Source organism: Bacillus rossius, chromosome 1 (genome assembly GCF_032445375.1).
Source record: "Bacillus rossius redtenbacheri isolate Brsri chromosome 1, Brsri_v3, whole genome shotgun sequence".
Taxonomy (NCBI): domain Eukaryota; kingdom Metazoa; phylum Arthropoda; class Insecta; order Phasmatodea; family Bacillidae; genus Bacillus; species Bacillus rossius.
This window is the reverse complement of record NC_086330.1, coordinates 296,248,941-296,272,017: the sequence shown is the minus strand read 5'-3', so window position 1 is coordinate 296,272,017 and position 23,077 is coordinate 296,248,941. Positions and strand designations below refer to the sequence as shown.

Below are 23,077 nucleotides of genomic sequence, written 5' to 3'. Positions count from 1 at the left end.
GAATTTGATTTGCCTTCAAAACTGTATGCATCAATTTACAAAGCAAAAATATATTTACACATTATTTAATATAGATGTGTCTCATCACTAGTGCAGGGCTTCTGCAGACAGGGAAAACTCAGGGAATTGTAAAGGCTTCTGCAAAAGCTGGAAAGAGCAGTATAATAAACAATAAAAAACATTGCTTATCGTAAGGAGGTGACGAACATCCACCACCTTAAAGAGAGGATCTCTGCAGCAATTGCAACTGTGACCGTGGACACGATTTATAAGATTTGGCAGGAGATTGAATACTAGCTAAACATCACCAGAGATAAAATGGAGTCCATACTGAAGTGTACTAAACTAGGTCTAAAACTCTAAACTTTTCAAACATTTTAAGATGCCAAATGTGTATATCCATTAAATTAATAGTTTACAATAAGGGTTAAGAATCCTGGCAATCATTCTGAATGATCCTTTACAGACAGGTAAAAATGTCAGGTGGGATAGAGAACTTAGAATCTGGCCGAGCTGAGATGCTAGTGATAACTTAACAGCATCCTGGGGGATCGAGATGTCTGTGGGTGGTCTCATAGGCATCTGTGTCTGAAATACTTAGTACAGCTTGAGTTCCTGCTTGCGTGAATCGATACATAGCATTGGCCACTTTGTAATAATAATGACAATTGTAGTTGTGACACCACTCCTGTGAAATAGGCCATAATAAACTACCTGAGTTTGATTGAAAAACTTTGGATACAGGTTCATCATGAAAAAAATATGTTCAACATTGCAGGAAGATGTATGGAAAATATAAATTTTTACCCCCAAATTAATTTAATTACACCATTTTTCAACAGTGAAAAGTTCTGCAGTGGTTGCAGGAATTTGTTGAGTTAAATATAATCCAGATGCTCACTTTAAATCATAAGTCATACTATGTTTTTGAACTCTTTTTTTCCTGATGAACCTGCAGTTGTTAGTTTTTTTGGTAAAATTCCAACCAATTCTGTGTAAAAGAATGAGCTCAGGCACTAAGTGGCGACGGACAATGTTCACAGACGTGCATGTTGAATCTAGATCGTAGTTTTTCACAGCCAAGTCACCGCTATTTTTTTGGATTCTGAGTTCAGGCCAAGTTAATGTAATTTATTGAGTTCCCGATGTTGCAGCATGCCTTGATGAAACCATGTTTGAAGGTGTGAATAACCCTATGTGAATGCTGTGTGAGTAAACCCTTGAAGATGGCTGCTACAAGGTATGACATAGGCGTACCCGGGGGGGGGGGGGTGTTTTGGGGGTTCAAACTGCGCCCCCCTCCCCCCCTCCCGAAATAAGGCAAGAAAATTATGAACACTTATGTCATTCGAGCTCAATTTCTAAACACAGAGCAACGAGAGAAATAACATCACCAAGCAGCCCAATTGGTAAGTAAATGTAAACAAATTTGAATTGCAGTGGTTGGTACATGATAGGTCAGTCTAAATTCTCAAATTGCGGTGATTGGTCTATGGAATAATTAGTTCAACTCTACTTTGATTATGTTTTAGATTTGCTTAGTAGAATTGGGCATTGAGTAACAGTAGTGATTGCGACCTAATTTCATACAAAACTCGGGGACATTTTTTGGTCATTTTGTCAAGTCGGGTACTTTCATTTAAATACTGTACATCTGTACGTATAACATGAAGAAAAAAGTTTTATTATCACAAGGTGCATAATTTTAAACGACTGTTACAAACATTGAAAAGCTGAAATGTAAATTTCTCGCCTCAGATGAAAGGGACCTCGTTGAGTGCAACGTGGTGTGAAGTTGTGTTTGAGTCAGTAGCTTAATGGCCTCAACTCAATGTGTAGGTGTTTTTAGTGAATATTGTAATAGAACAATATAATTTAATATATATAATATACTAGCTGCCTGACCCAGCTTCGCACGGCTATACTAATTGGGGGGGGGGGGGGGGGGAAATGAGACTAAATATCCCATTTACAGTAATAATAAATGAAATAAAATGCAATTAATTTTGACAAAAATGTATTGCAATGCTTTGTAATGTATCGGAGAGAAAATGAGTAGCACCGATTGTTTCCCGATTCTCGAGCACGCAACGTACAACTGATGTACCCGTAGTTCGCTACGGCAGTCTACAGGCAGAAAAATTGCACCGCTCATTATACATGCCCTCCTTGTGGGTACGCCACTGCCGCACCTCGAATGGAAAAAAAAATCAAAGCAATGCTCGTTGCCATGGAGACACAGAAGGCATAAACAATGCAAAATCCCGCTGTCCCACTGTTGCCCGGGCTTAACAACCCTTGGGAGTTGATTTTCGGAAAACGTCATCCTGCATAACATGAGGAATATTACTGTCAAGTTCAAGTCTATAGGATATAAAATTGAAAAAAAAGGGCAATTTTTGATATTTAAAGTCCCCGTAAACTTTCAACGGTGATGAGGACTGCACTAACAGTGAATTAGTTGTTGCCATAGAGACGAATGAAGCATCAACAAAGCAACAGCCGTTGCCATGGTGTTTTCTACCAAACACTGGAATTTTGATATTTTACACCCCGAAAACTCCCTTTGGGAGCTGATATTCGGAAAATCATATCTTAGTGAGCATCTACATACATCACAAAATGAGTAACTATGCTAAGTTTCAATCGGTTGAAAGATTTCAAGTCAATCGTAATGAGTCAGTCAGTGGTATTTTGCACAAATATATTTTTAAATTTAAATAATTTTACATAAAATATTAATTAAATATATACAGAAATATGCCTCGAATTGAAAAAAAAAAAATTGTTTGTCTGTAAAGTCGGTTTATGGACGATAGTTTAACGTGACATCATAACCAAACATTGATGAAATGATTGCATACTTTTATGAATAAAATTGAATCATTTTTATTTTAATAATAAAAGAATAAATACTTGAAATTATACTAGTAATCAGATTTTTAAAATGCAAGAATTATTAACCTTTATTGCCGAAATTTTTGTTGTAATAAGCAATGAAAAACACATTAACTTTTCGCTTCACTTTATAAACAGTCGACAAAACAGTTCACGTGTAGATGACTTGTTATTAATCTTAAAAACTGGTGTTTAGCTATAAGGTTTAAATAAAATTATGAACAAGTTTTCATATAAATAAACTGTTATCAAATATCTATCATAAATTATATGAATCACCATAATTCTCTAGTTTATTGTAACATAACCTTGACGTCGACCCAAGTGTCTCCTCGGCTCCTTCAGGCCGTTATGCCTCGTCAACGTCCTCTCTTGCAATACTAGTGCACCGACTGTGAAGTGCGACGGTCAGGGACGCACCCGCGTGCGCCCTAGTATGTCAGTGGGCTTCTTTTGTGTAAATATGCTCTTTATATAGTTTTAAATGGTCACGAACCTCAACAATTGTGTATATTATGTAATCGCTACTAATTAATTCATGTGTAAATTTGCTTTTTAATTAATTACTCGCTAAAGTTGTGTTAATATTTCTGTGATTTTTCTCAAGTGCTTATGCCGTGCTAGTAATGTAATCGCAGCCTGGCGCGTCGCGGGGCGGGCCTCTCCCACGCCGGCCGATTTCCCCTCCCCTCATCCGCAGCCCGCGGGCCTCGGTCCGCTGGCGGGTGGAGGGGTGCAGTGGTGTCCTGGGCGCGCTAGAGAGCAGACGTGCACGCCGCTTCACGCTGCTTGTGAGGCGCGTTTTGTCATTTCGCAGTCCGCCGACAGTGAAACGTCACGGGTCGTCTCTGCAGCTGAGCTGCATTCGTTGTATCACTGGCCGTATTGAGTTTTTGAGTTTTCCGGGACGTCACCAGCCGAACGTCATAGGCCGTGTACGCGCATCTACGGACCGCCGAACCTCTCAGTCAGTACGAATCTCTTACGTGACGGACCGCGCACGCGCTGTGCATCATTACAGGACAATCGTAACCGGGACGATAGTTACGGGATTACCTTCCCAGTTTGTGTTGGGACGTATTAAAAAGACGAGACTTTCATCCGGGAGTCCGGGTCGTAGCGGGGAGGGCGCTCATTCCGCGACGTGTCCGCCAGGCTGCGGCAGGCTCTCTATGCGACAATAAAAGGGGCTCGTGGAACGGACAACACCGAGTTATCCTTGGAGCTGCCTACCATTCTTCCTTCTCACCTAAAATTCCCTCCAGGTCCCGTATTCCCCGGTCCCGGCCACGTTGGCCTGGACCCACACCTCACCGACGAGAGCTGCACGGGCAAGACAGGGCAATTACTCAAACGGGGAATCAGGGACCTAAAGTAGAGGGACGTCAACCTATTACTGCACTTTCCGTGCCTGGTTCCCGCGATAGCGGATAGATATCACGTTTCATTCGGTTCGCGTCCGTCACCGTAGATAGCAGCACGGTAGTGGAATAATATTATTTTGTTTTGATAACACGATTTAATAACAAATACGCATCCCAAATATACCAAATTATTTATAATGTGTTACAATATTTTTTAAAACATTGTGCAAGAGATCCCGGGTGTAATTTGAATTATTATGTGTAACTTTAAAACACCATTGTTCGTTAAAAATATGTTATCCTTTGAGGAAGTAATATATTTTTTTTAATTTTTATATCTTTTGTATGGATACAAAGAAGGAGTTAAATGAAATCTACAATTTAATTGATATATTTACTTTTATTTGCACTTAATAATTCAAATATGTTTATTACTTTTGTAGTGTCGCTTGCGCCGTATCTATTTTTACAAGTACAAAAATGAAATTATAGCGGCGGCGGGGATTCGATCCGTCAACCTTTGGATTGGTAGTCAGCGATGCTAACCGCATGGCCATATTTGAATTATTAATTGTTTCAGATGTTACATATATATATATTTATAAAAATTTTGTTCACGGTAGGGGAATAATATTATTTCGTTTTTATAACACGATTTTATAACAAATACGCATCCCAAATACACCAAACTTATTTATAATGTGTTACAATATTTTTTAAAAAATTGTGCAAAAGATCCCGGGTGTAATTTGAATTATTATGTGTAACTGTAAAACACCATTGTTCGTTAAAAACGTATTTGAATATTCAACATTACTTTTAAATAACCGTACCAATTGTGCTGAAAATCGGTGAATGATCGTTAGAGTACATAATATTTATAATTTAAATGATGAAAATATCATTGAAAAGTTAGGACACATCCATAGTGGGACATCCGTTGTGGGACAATGTGTGTTATGGGCACTTTTTCGTGCGTGCAGCCGGCGTTCATCGATTTATTAGACGTTGTCACGTCAAAAAATCGATCTAAGCGATGCCCGTTGCCATGAAGACGCAGAAGGCATAAACAATGCAAAATCCCATTGTCATGGAGATGGAGTACCCACTGTTGCCAGTGCTTAACCACCCTTGGGAGCTGATTTTCAGAAAACGCTATCATTAATCGAAATAAAATGTAGCCTGTATATAAAGTTGGACAAAGTTACAAATATTTGTGCGAAATTTCATTAAAATCAATGCAGTAGTTACGGAAATTAGCCCGGACAAACATCATGACACAAGATTTATATATACAAAGATTTAATTCTGTTTTGCTACACTTGAATTGTAAAGCCTGAATTACAACAGTCCGTCACATCCGTCCGTCATCCGTTAGTCCATCAGCCGCCAAGCAACTTCACTTCACTTCACTGCTTGGATTTTGGCCTTAAGCGGTATCCGTTTAGCCAGAAATATCAATTTCATTATTCTTTTTCATCATCTTTTATCGCAAGTGTATATTTTGAAAAATTCTCAATTTTACTCCCAAGCCTTACCCGGGACTCAAACCCAGAACCTCTCCTACCATAAGCCGGTGTGCATCCGACTACGCTACGGAGGTCGGCTGGCGATTTACAACACTCCGCTCGTCCGTCATAATATTTCTCCATGTCAATGCTGACAACTGTTGAGAAAACTTAACAATTTGGGGGGAAAAAATTATCATATGTAATTATATTACTTAAACAATTATGTAAAGTAAGTACTTGAAACTCATTAAACTCAGAGTGGTTTTTTTCGGTATGTATTTTCACATTTCCAGAGTTACCATACGTAATTATAATACTTCCGTATCTTAGACCATTTTTGTTTCAAAAAAGAGCTTTTGAAATGTGTCTAAACGTAAGCTAAGAAATGATTTTGGAATCAGCTAAACAATTAAACAAACTTTAATACATTTTAATATAATATTTTACATGCAAACACCTAGAAGCATATTATATTAAAATGTAAATGTAATTAAAATGTATTAAAGTTTGTTTAATTGTTTAGCTGATTCCAAAATCATTTCTTAGCTTACGTTTAGACACATTTCGAAAGCTAGACAACTGTTGAGAAAACTTAACAATTTGGGGGGAAAAAGACATTAGAAGACATTAGGTTATAGTTTCATCCGTTCACCCGTCAAAAGTATAAAGTTACCAAGCTTTAGACGGACAAGTGGATGACATTTTTCAGTCCATCTTATTGGGTGCAGGTCACGTAATTGACAGACGGATGACGGATGGACGGGCTAGTGTAATTCCGGCCTTAGTTGCTAACATCCTCACAATCAAATTATACATCAACTATTCTATTGTCATGCCATCAACTTATTAGGAATAAGTTTGTAAAGTGCGTACGTAAATTCGTTAACTAATTATTTTTATATTTTATATATATATATTTTGGAAATATAAATCTGGAAGAATACCCCCCGAAAAAAATTCCTGGGTACGCCTATGAGGTATGATGAAACATCAGGGTCACCACCATTCCCATGAATGCAGCCTCATCCCAAGTAGACATGAATGTTAATGGATGGTTAGAATGTGTACAAATCCCTACTAATATTATAAATGTGATTGTGTGTTTTATCTGCCCTTATTTCATGCTGCAACGGAGCATGGGCTGCAGAGTGACACAAACTACATATAATTATAAAATTCCATCCCTAAGGGAGTGAAAAAGGAGTAAATTAATTTTTTTTAATAGAAAAGCTTAGGAGGTAGGTCATAGACACACGAACAGTGAGTTTGTCATTTCTCTATGTCCACCACACGGTTATATAGTAAGGTCGGGCAACTTCCTATCTTTCTTGGTGAAACCCATCCGCTTAGTAAACCCATCCTCTTAGTGAAGCTTGCGGCTACTAGCAAACTAAAGGCATTAATAACAGTTTAGTTCATGATTTTGTCAATAGATGGCGTTGCCTTGAATTTGTAACGCACTATCGTTTGTTGCATTCGTCACGTCTTGCGTAGGGGTTACCTGCCTTCCAACAAAATAAAGCTGAAGATTGACGCCCCTGTTTTGCAGATGTGTAGCCTTGATGCACCAAGATTGTGCAATCAATGGGACTTTAAAATATAATATAATTTCCTGTTTTTCAAGTGTATGTCCTACAGACTTGAAACTCGGTTTTAAGGAGGTAGGTACCTAGTATAAAATTATTTGGGTTTTAAAATTTGTTATAATTTAATTTAAAATTAAAGTTTAACTGTGTTTATTTGTTATTAAATTATTTCATTAATTTAAACAGCTAATAACTTGATTGCTTCAATTGTAGGGTATTAAATTCTGATGTACTATTTTAAGAATAATATATGATAAATCACAGAAGATTTTACTAAAGCATTAGATGAAAAAATGACAGGTTTATTTAAGATTTATTTCACAACAAAAACAGTTAAGTTTAAAAATTTGAAAGTAGTATTTGGGTAAGCCTGTTTTATTTTTAACATAGACTAATTGGGAAAATTTATTAACTCTCCTTTTAGTGTGTTTCTAGATACATATCTTCATGAAATCACACTTATCTCCATATTTTAGGAGGGAACCTATTTTAAATTTGCTAAAAAGCACCTATTTAATAGAAATTTAGATTGTCATCTTTTACTTTGCTACTTTCATTTAATTTGTTTATATGCAAAGAAAAATTAAAACAAAACTTCCATGTTTCACTGCATTACAGGTGCCAACATTTTCTTTTTTTTTGAAACAAATGCATCTTTATTTGAAATCTATAATACAGGTATCAAAATTCTTATTGTACATTTTAGTAGATTAGTTGTTATGCTTCGTATTCATGTGCATAGACCTGACTTCGAACCAGAGACCAGGCGTGACAAACGACCAGGCTAGGTGCGGTCTGCCAACAGAGGGGTCCAAGCTGATTTGATCATGGAATAAGGAAGAGTGGATTGAAGTACCTTGTTATTCAACAATATATATATTATATATATATATCTTAATATATATAAATCTCGTATATATATATATACATATACATACATACACACACATATATATATATATTAATCAGACATAACATTTAGACTGATGCAATTGTTTCAAAAAAAGAAAATATTGGTATCTGTAATGCGGTGAAAAATGGAAGTTTAATTTTAAATTTTCTGTACATATAAACAAATTAAATGAAAGTAGTAATGTAAAAAATGACAATCTAAATTAAAATTAAATAGGTGCTTTTTAGCAAATTTAAAATAGGTTCCCTCCTAAAATATTGCTATCGCAACGGGGGTTGACGTGTCCGTTGAAGCTTAGGGCACCACCACATATACATTAGAATGTGGACCCAGCTACTCTGTTCTCAGGGCCGTGACGTAGCCCGTGTGTGGCGAGGCCTGTTTCCCCCTGTATCACTCAAATGCTCTGAAAACAATTACAGGTGCGTGAAGCTCCTTCCTCTAGCAGCAATCGCGACTCACTGCCGTTCGTCCTCGCTCGGCAACTTTCAGGAGCGGAGCACTGACGTCACACCGGCTGGCGTGGGCCGACACACGCACACACACACTTCAGCGGGCGATTTTAAATGCCGGGGTTGTAGAGGGTGGTGGTGCAAGGAGGGGGCCGCAGCATGTAAGGGAGGAGATGGTGGCACATCGGGCTCAGAAGGGTGCAGCTCCGGGCGATGTCAAGATAAAGTAGATAAGTGTGATTTCATGAAGATAAAATGTATCTTCAAACACACTAAAAGGAGAGTTATAAAATTTTCCCGATTAGTCTCTATTTATGTATATATACACACACACACACACAGAGAGACAGAGAGAGAGAGAGAGAGAGAGAGAGAGAGAGAGAGAGAGAGAGAGAGAGACACACATAGACATATACATACATATACATCTCACAAATATATTTATTCTATGTAGGCATATAAATTCAACAAACACAAAATACAAGTATGAACTTCTGCATTTCTTATCAGGTAGGTATATTATAACATAAAATCGTGCCAGAAATTAGGTACTTCGGCACGTTTTTTTCAATTGTTATTATAATTTTAAATTATTTTTGGAAATTTTATTTTCTATATAATTTAGATACAAAAGGGTGATTTACACTTTGTTAGGCTGGTGTACTCTACTTAGTTAAACTTTGTGCCAGTGGACTGAAGCACCTTTTCTCAGGGACCTATCTGATATTTTGCAAGTCTAATGTAGACGTTAGCAGCCCATATGACTTTTCTCCCGCTTAGTCACGTCCCCGGCCTGTAACATTATTTCACTGCATGACTAAAACTGCATACAACAGCTCTGGACGAGTTGTTACCATTTCTCAGAGACGAGCTTACCATAGCTTTTACCGTCACACAAACGTCTTAGGTTCTCTCCTCGAAAGTCACGTTAGGAGGCTCAATAGTAGCGTCTGTTCTGGTTGCCAGCGAGTGGAGCTGACGCCCGTGACACTTGGCGATCTTGCCAACCTCCCCCCTCTGTCCCCTTTAGGCCGCCAGAGTGTAGCACCAGCTACACCATAAGGCCCTATGCTTCCTCCTCGCGGCCTGTAAAAGTCGATTGTATGTTGCTTTCTGTGCCTGCCGGTAGAGACCGCAGCAGTCGCCCTTCGGCGCAAACAACTGAAGTCGTGGCTACGACCACTCGGTCACCTCCGGAAATTTCCGGCCCAGAGCCGAACCTTCCCCCTCTTTTTCCCTAGGGCCGACCGCCCGTTTTAATTAGGAGTTTTCGTCCGCCACGGCGGCACTTAGTACTCTGACTTCGGCTACTTACCGCGTCTTCACGGCGTCACCTCGGTTAAGAGGCTTTTTCGCGGCAACAACGAACTCGTGGGAATAAGGAATGTAGTCAGCTGTGTTAAGGGATGTGATCCCAAGTCCAATAATTCAGTAGTAGCCAGTCAGTAGTAGTGATTAGAAAACAAGTCATGTTTTAATTGAAAGTTTATTAATTTCCTTTTTGATCTTCCTAAATGATGATTTCTGCCGCGTCATCCGCGCAATTCTCGGTCCGCGCCTTTCTGATGTCGGCACGAGACATCTCCTGAGCCCTGGAGCTACACCCTGTTTGGTGAGTTACTTCGGTCTATTTTTCCTCCCCAAATTCCCATTTGTTGGCCTTTTCACGCAGACTGTGTTTGGCTGTCTGGAAGCAGGTCTAATTCGTTTGTAATTTGGCTTGTGTTTCAGACAGGGTCCAATGTTTGGGCGCTGAAATTGCACCCATCATGTTGTCCAGGACCTCCAGTTTCATATCTCTCTAAGAAGAGCTTCCTCCCGGCCAGGTGTCCAACTTGAAGCCTCGGGTGATATTTAGCATATAACTTCTCCCTACCGCCAACGAAACAAATTATTTAAACGAATACCAGCGAGCAGTGCCATAGAGAATTTATCAAATAAGAAAATGTGAAATTGATACTGTAATAAGTGGATGGAAACTAACCTGTAAAATGTAATTTTTTTTATTGTTAACAGTATAATATAATGTGTTTTAATACATTCGGGCCGACCCCCCCCCCCCCCCCCCCCCAATTTTAATAACTTTAATTAATGTGAATACCATGTTATTGTGAAACCAAAACAAAAGATTTAATTTCCTTTTTAAATAAAACAGGGAACCTATAGACCAATCTACTTATATAGTGTTTATTTATTTATCATATACCTTATTCTATTTTAACGATCCTCTAGCTCCCAAGTTGCTTGTGTGCAGGGAGTATAAAATTGTCTTGTTCACCACCTCGTGCCCCCTCTGGTAATACTTGTTTTTTTTTTATAATTTTGCTCAGCTGCTTCCTAGGCCTTTTTTTATTAAATTAAAATAATATAATTTTAGGGCACGAGGGGCGTATCATAAAGGTAGTAGAGCATGGTTTGGTCTATAGGCATACCTGAGTAGAGTAGGCATACCAAAATAAAATATAAAAAATATTTAAAAAAAATAATTTTTTTGGATAGCAATTTTGTATTCTTAACATTGTGAACTGATCGCTGGTACACCCTGTAGTAATATTGAGCTTAAAATTTTAAAATTATATTGAGTTTTACGTCCCGCTGTGACTGTGTTTGCGCGTGGTGTTAGACACCGCGCCTTTCCGCTGCCCACCATGTCCGGCAGCGTAAACAATGCGTTGCAATCTAGTTTGTTCCTCACGGCCGACAGTGCCCTGAGTCAGTCTGAATTCCTCCTTTTATCTGTGTTTTTTTTATAACACATCCGCCTGCAAACCATGCCATCTTTGAAAAACAGATCATAGAAGTCCTTTCAGACATTGTGGTATTTTTTTGTCTCTGCGCTTACGCGCGGCGCCATGTTACTCTCATGTTTAGGTCCGCCAACCTGACGGCTACCTTTCCCTCCCTGTATTCACATGCCTTGTGTGCGTAATAAGGCAAACACGTTTTCGTACCTACCACTGATTTCGGTTAGCACATTACCTATTGCATTTTTGCTTACCATTTAAAATTAAAAAAGCTCATAATTTCATTTTTGGGAATAAAAAATATGGTATGAAAATTTTAATTTAAATGTATTTTCATTTTTTGAGCACATTATATTTAAATGCTGTTATATATATATATATATATATACACATACACACACACACACACAAACATAATTATACTCAACATTGTAAGAATAATCAATAGTGAAGATTCATAACATCTAAATGAGGTCTAGAAATTACTTTTATAATCATACTACATGACAGCGCTAAATTATGTTCAAATAAATTAAATCTGTAACCTATAATTTGTTGAAATAAATTTTGAAGCAGAGACCATGTAACATATGTACAGGTATGTCACTTAAATTTAAAGATTCTCATTTGTTGTTTTTTATATCTAACCTGTATTTATGGGCCTGAAAATTTTTATCGAGGACCTCATGATTTTTTAAATTTGAATGTTGGCAGGTCTGACTGCGCAATCATGCTCAAAGTACCAGAGCCAATTTAAGCTAACAAATACAGCTGAAGGAACGTGAAAGAGAGTGATAGAATCACGAACCTACACAGGATGGGCATAGCGCCACAAGCGAGATACGCCAACATACCCAGAGAGGGTTTAAATGCAGGGAGAACCTACAAGAAAAGAAAAAAAAAACAACTGAAATGGCAAAGGAATCGAGGCTCCCGGAACACACCAGGGACAGAGTTGTCGTTGATTACAAGCATGACTCGCAGCCACCAGCACACATTTTAACTGTTAAATTTATTAAGGCAGCAGCCTAAATTAAAGAACAAGGTTGGTGGACTGACATTTATTTTTAACTGTGCAGCAGCCTTGGACCAGAAAATAGATTACTCACAACCGACCATCACTGACCTGAGTTTCTGTTGTAGAGAAAAGTTACGAAGCGCCTACACCACAAGAAAAGTTCCGAACAAGGCAGAGTAGATATTAACAAGAGAAGCTAACTCGACTAATTTTGCGACCTGAATGAGGCCGAGGAACAAGTATCAGAAGTTTAAATAGTATTGCAACCACCTCACATGCATGCATGAGCACGAGGGAGCAGAGGGGAAATAACACAAGGGCGGCTGTAGTAACATGGATAAAGGGGGCGGGGGATTCCGAGAGAGGGAGGGCGGCTGGTGCGTGCTAGTTGAACTGTGCTGGAGTAACCACAGCAGATTAAACAAAACTCCTTAACATTCACCCTCACACTTCATTAGTTTTGTTGATATTCTTTTAATAACACAAAACTAAATGCCTTTTTACAACTTTTCCATAAAAAAATGTAAAAACACTCCTGAACTTTATTATTTAGAGTTTTCTTACCAATTTCCTGATTTGCTTAGGATATTTGATCCATTATTGTAAATACAACTTATTCCCATTACATTTGAATTGCAATAACTTTTAAAAACATGATACACTACTCATTACATACATTAGTCTTGCTCAGTTTCTTATCGCCTGCTTGATTTGCTTGGAGATGTGTTTTACTACTACAGAAAATGCAAAACCTTTTTTCACTACCTTTGGGCTCTAATTTCTAAAAATGGTAAAGTAACACTAATTAATTATACCTTATTCATTGTTTCTTTTCCCGCTTGATTTTTTTAAAATGTAAATTGTTACCTATACCCTTTTCACACACACTGTAGTAGACTTTAATTAAATTATAAAACTAAAACTACGTAACTCATTTGTAAATTCATGCTCATATTACCTGCTTTTTGATTTGTTACGGAGATACCATTTACTACTTTTAATACTAAAATGTAAAAACATTTAAGGTATTTATTATAAGTATACCTTATTTGTACTCAGTTTACCTCTAACTTGATATCCTTTTGATTATTTTATATAAAATTTATCTTACCTTCTTTTCAGCCCCTATTAATTTAAAATTTGAAAGAAAAAAATATATATATGGAAAACGTTTTCTATCTTTGTTCCTTACCTCTAGATCTCGTAGAATCATCGAAAGCATGCACTTTTCTTCTTAAAACCAAAACTGCCTCTTTTACACCCCTTAGGGATTGAGTCTTGTGAAATGGTAAAATGAGGTTGGTAGTTTTGGTATGTTTATTATTGGTAATCAATCTTATGCTTGATTTACATCAGAGGTATTAATAATTTTAAAACCATATTTACCTTTTTTTTACCCCCTTATGGGTAGGATTTTGAAATTGTATATAGCTTAGTGTTTAAATTAACCAAAGACATTATAAACAAAAAAAAATTCATCAAAATCCATTCAATAGTTTGAGTGATGCCGGAACATACAGACAAAAATTTTAAAAACTATATTTTTGGGTTACAAATAATGCAAATAGCAGATCCCATTAGTTTCTCATAAATCCATGCAATGTATATAAAGAATTTACACCCCAAACAGTTTATTATTGTATTGATAATCATTAATTAATAATTTTTAAGAACACCAAGGGCCAGTTTGTGTTTCAATTCTGGCATAAACTAAAATAATGTAATCATTTATAGTTTCGAATCAACCATATTTATGTAACCTGTCATAAAACTCCATAGTTTTAATATTTAAATAACTTAGGTTTCTCAAATTTTGGGGAAAACTTTTTTTTTTTTTAATACTTAATGGTTTCACAACAAAGGCTACAGTAAAGTAGTTAATTCAAAATTGTAAACAACTTGAAATGTTGTCTCAGTGGGGGCATGTGAAAACTACCGTAAGTTAAATGGATGAAGGGTAATTCTGCCATAGTTTCTAATACACTCCATGGAATGAGTACAACATCTTTACTCTCAGAGTAGTGTATAATAATAATAATTTACACCTGCAATTGGGCTTCCGCCCGGTGGCAAGGAGTTCCCACCACCAACTACCCTCACTCCTCCCCCCTCTGGAGCCTCCTTCGTAAGTCCTTCCCTCCTCCCAGATCCAGTGTCCTCCCCTCAAGTTCGTTCCACTCACGCCCCGTCCTCACAAGGAATACCTGTCTTCCTCTCTCTGTCCGTCTCCATTCTCTCTGAATCTTCCACTCATGATCCCTCCTTCCTCGATACAGCCCTCTGTGCAACCTAGCTCCCAGCTTTCCCCAGCCCCCCTCCCCCCCACGAATTACTTTATTCATTCTCACCAGCCTTTCCACCTTCCTCCTTTCTTGCAGTGTGTCCCACCCCAGCTCCTTCATCATCACCGATGGTCTGTGAGTTTCCCCCATCCTGCCTTCGCCTTCCCTTCTCCTCCACATATTCATTACCCATCTCGCTGCCTTGCACTGCACCCTCTCCAACTCCTCAATTTCCTTCTCCACATAGGGGTCCCACACCGCCGCGGCATACTCCAACACTGGCCGTACCAATGTCACGTACGCCTTTTCCTTTACATTCCTACCTGTCCCTTTCAGTGTCCTGCTAAGCAGCCCTAACCCCATTCTGTCCTTCGTCACCACCTTCTTGACCTGCTTTCCCCACCCCAAGTCGTTCTGCAGGATCACTCCCAGGTATTTATACTCCTCAGCTTCCTGGATCACCTGTCCCTTCCAGCAGTACACTTTTCCCTCCACCCTTCTCTTCCTCGTGAACCTCACCACCTTTGTTTTCCCTACATTTATACCCATTTCGTTTTCCCTCGACCAGCACTCCAGTTTCTGCAAGTCCTCTGCCAGGTGCGCCCCTTCCCCCACAGTTTCATAGAGCACACAATCGTCCGCAAACAACCGCAGCCTGCTTTTCAACCCCTCCCCTACATCATTCATCATGATCAGGAAGAGCAGGGGTCCCATGACACTGCCTTGTGGTACCCCTGACATCACATTTCCCTCTTCTGACCATTCCTTACCCACTCTCACTCGCTGGATCCTGTCCCTCAAGAAGTCCCCTGTCCAATTTACCACCCTCCTGTCCTCTATCAACCCCTCCACCTTTTCCATCACCCTCCTGTGCGGCACCCTGTCAAACGCTTTCTCAAAGTCTATAAAAATAGCGTCTACCTGCTTTCCCTCATCCACTGCCTCCACCAAGTCCTCCAGCAGCCCCGCCATCTGCGTTTCACAGGAGTAACCCCTCCGGAAGCCGTGCTGCCTCTCATCCATCCAGTCCCTTTCCTCCACCCTCTCTACTATATACTTCACTACCAGCCTCTCCATCACCTTGCCTACGTTAGACATCAAGCTGACCGGCCTATAGTTGGCTGGGTGTGCCTTATTCCCCCTCCCTTTATAGATGGGCACCACCACAGCCTCTTTCCACTGCCTCGGCAGCTGTCCCTCCTCCAGTGACTGTGCATACAGTACTTGCAGGTACTTTCCTATCACCTTCCCTCCCAGCTTGAGGTGCCTGTTCCCTATCCCATCTGGCCCAACCGCCTTCCTCACATTCAGTCTCCTCAACTCCCTTAATACATCATCCCTCCGTATTTCCAACCCTCTCTCTCCCCCTGACTTCTCCTCTTGTGCTCCGCACCATACTCCCCCGTTTACAAAAACCGATAAGTATTGTTCCTGCAGTAAACGAGTCAGAAAGTCAGTCAAAAGTGCTATCTGTAGTTTTTTTAAAGTCTAATTAAGACTACTGTGGTTGACAGTGTTGCCTACCAACGTATTCTATACACTACTCTGAGTGATGTCATTGTACTCATTCCATGGAGCGTATAAGAAACTATGGTAGAATTTCCCCTCATCCTTTTAACTCATCATAGTTTTCCCCCACCTCCTCTCAGTTAATACTGACTAAAATGTAAATTGGCCTTTAACAATTTTAAAAACATTAAGTACCGTAAAATGGGGTGAATATGATCAGAGGGGCGAATAGGATCAAAAGTTTATAACATTATGTTTTGGAACATAATACAGAAGAAAATATTATACATTGTTCAAATAGTTATAATGGTAGTTCTAATACGTAGTTCTATGTAGAATTCTTTTCTGCTGTATTATGCTTCAAAACATAATGTTACAAACTTTTGATTCTATTCACACCTCTCATCCTATTCACCCCGTTTTACGGTAAACACTAATTGAAATGATAAAACAATTTAGTAACCAAAATGAAAAAAAAAATTCATTTTGCCAATTCAATTTAAATTAGTGAAAAAAGTAAAATTAATTTTGGAAACCAACACGTATACACAGGGATTGATATAGACGAGCGTCCAGCACTAACAGACAGAACACTCTGGCTCGCTGCAACAACCGGTGTGTTTCCTCACTTGCAAATATTCCGGTTTAGAGCAGGATGCTTAGTGCTTGACCTTGCAAGTGTGTGAGAGAGAGGTGGCCATCATGTTTCTCGACTTTATAAATCAGGGCAGTAGGGAACATCCCACCAACCGCAACAGTTCCAGGAAATCAACATTTTAACCGTGAATAAACTGAAATCAAACCAGTTATGTATCACTTAAAAGCAAAATTTAAATTTGACAAACTTCAGCAGCAGTTTTGGGAATGAAAAATATGTTAAAAACATACATACATCTCAAGGTAAACTCCTATGAAGTTGCAGCTTCACAACTGGTTTAGTACCTATAATAGATAAAGTATCTTAGACTGACACTAAGTGTCTGGCTAACATTTAGTTGAACTAATTTCTACAAACACCACAAAACATGTACTTTCGTAAAATAATTTCAATGAAATAATTGGGGGTAGCAGCAACACCTGCCAAAAAAATTTTATACAAAAAGTGTGTTACCTTCAATTATTTTAGTGATACCATTTTATGACTGAAAATTTTTTGAAGACTGTAGAATATTTGTCAAAAAATTTAACATTATCCAGGTGCTCAGTGTTCCATCTTAAATTTATTCTCTATTATTGGCATTAAAAAAATGTTCAGCTCCAACTTAAAGAATTTGCAAAAGCCTTGGGAAGCACTTTAGATCATTAATCATGCATGTCTAACTTACTTTTTAACTATGAGCCTGCAGCAGAATTCAGACTTTTCACTAGAAATACAAACGTTTTGGTATTTGGCCAATACTAATCAAATGTATTTAAGCAGGCTGCCCACAAATAATTGGTGAATCTATTCCAGGACTTTTTCAGGAACTACATTGAAATTTTTTTAAACTTTTATATCACAAGAAAATTTTTATATTCAAGCAAAATTTAACATTATATGAAAAACACAGAAAATGATTCCTGCAAATAGTGTAAGTTAGAAAACTAAAACATTTTCTATGGTAATTTCCACATGATTTAAACTTAAGTCTACAACTATTTATATTTACTGTATGACAATGAACTTACGTGAGGTGCCAAAAAGTTGAAAAAAGGCCGACTGTAAATTAAAGTTTAAAAATTTCTAACACTGTTGCCGTATATTTCAGAAGTAATTACGACCACCTTGACTAGTCCTTCAGTTTAATTTCTTATTTGTCTCATTTATTTTTGTTCTGGTGTAATTCCAATTACTTTTGTCAGCTTCAATTTTAATATTAATTTTTTCATAGTTTATTGTGAATCTCTTTATAGAACATTTGTGGATTTAATTTTATCCATTTATATTGTTCAAGAATGTTTCCATTAATGCTTTGCAGAGCACATGTTAGCTTTAGCACGTTCTGAAAATTCAAAAGTTTTGTTGGCAATATTAGTTCTGTGCCTTGTAGATGTTGAGGTTTTCAGAACAAATGAATGTGTTAGGGCTAACGCCTCATCAACACAGCGGTTGTTGGAAACAACGGGTGATGAGATGACAATGTAGCCCTGATGGGAGGGGATGACCCCCTCTCCACCACCCCATCTCTTGTTGGCAGGAAAATCCAGTTCAACCCAGCCTGGTATTGAACCCAGATAGAACTCATCTTCTCTGAAACATTTTTCCTGGTTAGAGTGGACACATTAAAGGAGCATTTATATAGAGATTTTTTAATAGGCATTATATATTTGTAATTATTTGTATTTTTAATGGTCAAAGACTAAAGGCTAACACGCTTATTTTTGAGTTTTTATAGTTAGTACAAATGCACTTCGTAAATAACAATTAAACCTTTTTATTTTAAATTTATTTTATTTTCAAAACTTGTAAAATACAAAAATTAATTTTGTTCCAAAATTTAACAAATGCTTAAGTATTATCAATGGCACATAGAATATCATCACAAACAAAGGAACATAAATTTCACAAATACAATTTTAATGCACAATTATTGTTGCAACAACAACTTTTTTCTTATTTTTTTTTAATTTTAATAATTTTTCTCTTTTTTTTTTTAAGGGCCAACAGTTTTGGCATGAACTAACATTTCTACAATACTGACAAGTATTGTAATATTTTTTTGACTCATTTCTATATAAAATTTAGGAAGAACAATACAAAAGTTTCTATTTCAAAATTAACACACCGTTGGTAAAATTTTAATGTCACAAGTATCCCAGACAAACATATTACATCCTATAGCAAAACCTTGATAAATTCAAGTGCTTTCAACACTTGATACATTTGCCTAAATGATGATACAAGCAATGCCCTTGTGTGACATCTTTAGCAAAGCAAATACCTACATATTTGTGTGGAAAATGAATACACAAAAAGTCTTAGACACCACGTGATTTGCTGGATCAGCACATTTATAAATTAAATGCAGTATAAGGTAAGATAAGCACTTGCAGAACCAAATGTATCAATTTGAAAACATGTCAGTTCTTCCAACCTAAGCAAATTATTGTTGCTAAATTATTCAATGAACAAATTAGACTGCTTGCGGAACCATACAGAAACTAAAATTTAGGTAATAAATTATTTAAATAGCATAATTCCCTAATTTAACATAATCCTATGTAAACATACTTTAGGACATGCCATTACTGATACTGTCTTCATCATTACATATTAAGGAATGTTCACCTACAAGATAAAATAATAAAGGAAACAATGCGGAAATTTTTACCTAGGCAAACAAACTACACTAACACCAACAAATTTTAAATACTAATTTTAAAACAGAACATTAACCCAAAGCAATGAACTTAAAACATGTAACTCACCAAAACTTATTACACGAATTTAATAACCAAAATTCAAATACTTACTACATGTTTAACAATAAAAAGTATTCACACGCCAATAAATTTTGAATTATTACTAAAGAGAATATAGGCCATATTCAATTGTGAATCCAAGCATTGAATACAAATACTTCTATTAATTAAAATCTGTAACAGGAGACTTACAATTTAATTTTAGTCTATTTGCAAATAAAGATTAAGTTTTAGACTATTTAAATTGCAATGGCAAAGACATTTTTAAATGGTTGTAACCGATATGCCTGAAAAGCTGGTTAGGCAATCACAGGCAATAGCAGAACAATGCTCTACAAGCCCAGTGAGCGGCCGTGCACTATTCCTTGGTGGCCTGCAGATTGGCCTGCTTGGCCTGGTGCGCGAGCAACACTGCCACCGCCTCCTCCACCTTGCCCTTGAGCTCATCGCCGTGCTCCAAGAGGTGCAGAAGCTCTGCATTGTCGATCTCTAATAGCATGCCCGTCAGCTTGCCGGCGAGCCCAGCATACATCGTCTGAATAACCGGGAACAGTCGCTCCCCCAGTATCTGCTTCTGCTCCTGGGTTGAAGCCGAGGACAGAGGAGTTGAGCTGGCCGGCGGAGTCAAGCTGGCCGGCATCAGTGTCTTGACGCGGGGGGCACGAGCCTGCTGCTGCCCCGTGATGGGGCGAGCGGAACCAGAGCCACCGCCACTGCCGCGAGGGCCCGGGAGTGTCCGCTGTGGTGCATGCCATGGTGCGCCCCCGTACCCGGTTGTAAGTGCCGGGCGTGCGGGCGGCGGAGGGGCCGACCACCGCGGAGTCCCACGCGCTGCACCTGGTCCGAAAAACCGCTGCGGCTGGGGTAGAGCGGGAACGAAGTAGCCTGCGGTGTTGCTCGGCGGGTAGAAGTGTGGCCCTATCTGGTGTATGCGGAAGTTGTCAGCACGCTGTTGGTACTGTGATGCCAGGTGAGCCCGTCGCTCCTCCTTGCGCTGGGCCAGTGCCACATACAGCGGCTTCGACCCCATGATGCGGCCGTTCATTTCTGTCACCGCCTTCGTTGCCTCCTCCGGTGACGAGAAGCACACAAAGCCAAACCCCCGGCTGCGGCCATCGTCCATCATCACCTTGGCGCTAGTAATGGTGCCATAGACACTGAACTCTTTGCGAAGGCGCTCATCGTCAATGTTGTCGTCCAAGTTTTTCAAGTACAGGTTAACCCCCTGGTACCGAATCAGGCGTTCAGTTTTGATTTGCTCAAACTTCCGTTTTAATTCTTGTTGTCTTTCGGCCTTGCTCTGGGCCCTTCCAACGTACAGCAGCTTACCTTCTATTAACGCAACGCCATTCAACTTGGTTACACTTTCTTCTGCTGATTTAGGATCTTCAAATGCAACAAACCCGAAACCTCGAGATTTTCCAGCATCATTTAGCATGACTTTGTGACTTGTTATCTTACCAAACTCGCTGAACTGAGCATGAAGTTTATCATCATTGAAATCGTCTGGCAGATTCTTGACATACACGTTTGTGAATGACTTAACTCTGTCGCCCAAATCCTTATCGCGTTGTTTTCGTGACAGAAACTTTCCTACAAACACCTTCTTGCCATTCAGCAACATTCCATTTACCTTCTCAATAGCTTTTTTCGCAGCTTCCTCGGTTTCAAAGTGCACAAAACCGTAGCCCCTGGAATTACTAGATTCGTCCTGGGCAATTTTACAACTTAGGATGTTTCCGAAAGTCGAGAAAGTATCGTACAAAGCTTTGTTGTCAATACTCTTGTCCAAATTCTTTATGAATATGTTACCAACGCCTGATTTACGCAGAGAAGGATCCCTCTGAGACCACATGATTCGAATCGGGCGCCCTTTCAGTAAGTCAAAATTCATTGTATCCAAAGCCCTTTCGGCATCCGCCGGCTGCTGAAAATTAACGTAAGCGTAACCGAGGGAACGACGCGTCACTACGTCTCTGCACACACGTATGGACAGCACGGGGCCAGCGCTCGAAAATTTGTCAAATAACATCGCTTCTGTTATGTCCTCCGTTAAATCTCCAACGTAGAGTGATGCCATTGCATAATTCACTGCGTCTGGAATCATGTTTGAGGGAGTCATTAAAATATTTCTAAGTTTGGTGGCTGGCTTACCTTCTGCCAACGAGCACTCAAACGGTCCTGAACACAAAACTCCTTATAAGCACTGTTTTTAAAAACTTTTAGACTTTTTCTATTTTTTTATATTTATTGTTTTACTATTTTTTTTGTTTTCTTTATTTTATAATAACACTACATTACACAAATCTACACGAACACAACTACACACGACATTACAACAATAGCACATTGACGAGTTCAGAAAATCGAATCATAGTCTAGTGAAACCGTGATTTCTATCGTTTCGCATTCCTTTGACGGATTGGCTTCTTACTTTTATTTGTAAAGCCATGAGATAAAAAATTAAAATTTATAACAATATTTGATATTAAAATTATGAATATTTAAGTTCATAAAATAACTATACTAGTATTAGGGCCTGTATTACCAACTCTGGATAAAAGCCGTAAATAGCTATACACTGAATAAGGTATTTGCTGAATATCTTCGTCCTCGTGTATTACAATCCCCGAACAGCGACCAATTAGCTATTCGCAATTTATCTGATGATTTCGACACCTCTAGTGTATTTTTTTAAGCGTTGGTATTAAAAACCCTGCTAAGATAGTGAAAAATAATGTTGTAGTGTTGCCAGTTTTGGTTATTCCGACGATCTTTTGTTTGCTTTAATTTTCTGCTATCATCTTCACTATATTATTAAATACATATTGCATAATATCGCAAAGCTAGTAAAAGCTGATTCCTTGCTGTCAGAGCACAGTACCTTGACGTCCCTCGGCTTCTGGTCCCTGATTCCCCGTTTACGTAATTGTCCTGTTGTGCCCGTACTGCTCTCGTTGGTGAGGTGTGGGTCCAGGCCAACGTGGCCGGGACCGGGAAATACGGGACCTGGAGGGAGAGTGCGATGAGGAGGAAGAATGGTAGGCGGTTCCAAGGATAACTCGATGTTAACAGTTCCACGAGCCCCTTTTATTGTAGTTTTGAGAGCCTGCCGCAGCCTGGCAGATCCGTCGCGGAACGAGCGCCCTTCCCGCGACCGTCCCGTCCGTTAACACGTCCCGACACAAACTGGAATTTTCCCACGTAACAATGTCCCCGATTAAAGTTGCTCGACACAAAGATGAGCAACACGTGCGCGGCCCATTACGTAAAAGTCTCGTAATGACGGTGAAGGTTCGGCGGTTCGTAACTATGCTTACGCGTTCTAGGACGTACGACTGGTGACGTAACTCGTAAGACTCGTAAACTCAACAGAGTGAGCGACTCGATGGATGCAG

The 23,077-nt window shown here is 38.8% G+C and overlaps 2 protein-coding genes across 4 annotated transcripts in view; one reads left to right on the top strand and one right to left on the bottom strand.

Annotated features, from left to right (window-relative positions):
* LOC134527781 (solute carrier family 35 member E1 homolog) overlaps window positions 1-23,077 on the top strand; it is a 308,654-nt gene that overhangs the window by 207,939 nt on the left and 77,638 nt on the right. The gene's annotated exons all lie outside the window — the stretch shown is intronic.
* LOC134527774 (polyadenylate-binding protein 4-like) lies at window positions 18,689-22,090 on the bottom strand. Its single transcript, XM_063360710.1, has one exon. The coding sequence runs from the start codon at window positions 21,799-21,801 to the stop codon at window positions 20,038-20,040; it is 1,764 nt and encodes a 587-aa protein (XP_063216780.1). The 5' UTR covers window positions 21,802-22,090; the 3' UTR covers window positions 18,689-20,037.

Excerpts from the sequence above, each read along its gene's own strand:
- LOC134527774 (XM_063360710.1), bottom strand. The coding sequence starts at position 21,801 with ATGACTCCCTCAAACATGATTCCAGACGCAGTGAATTATGCAATGGCA.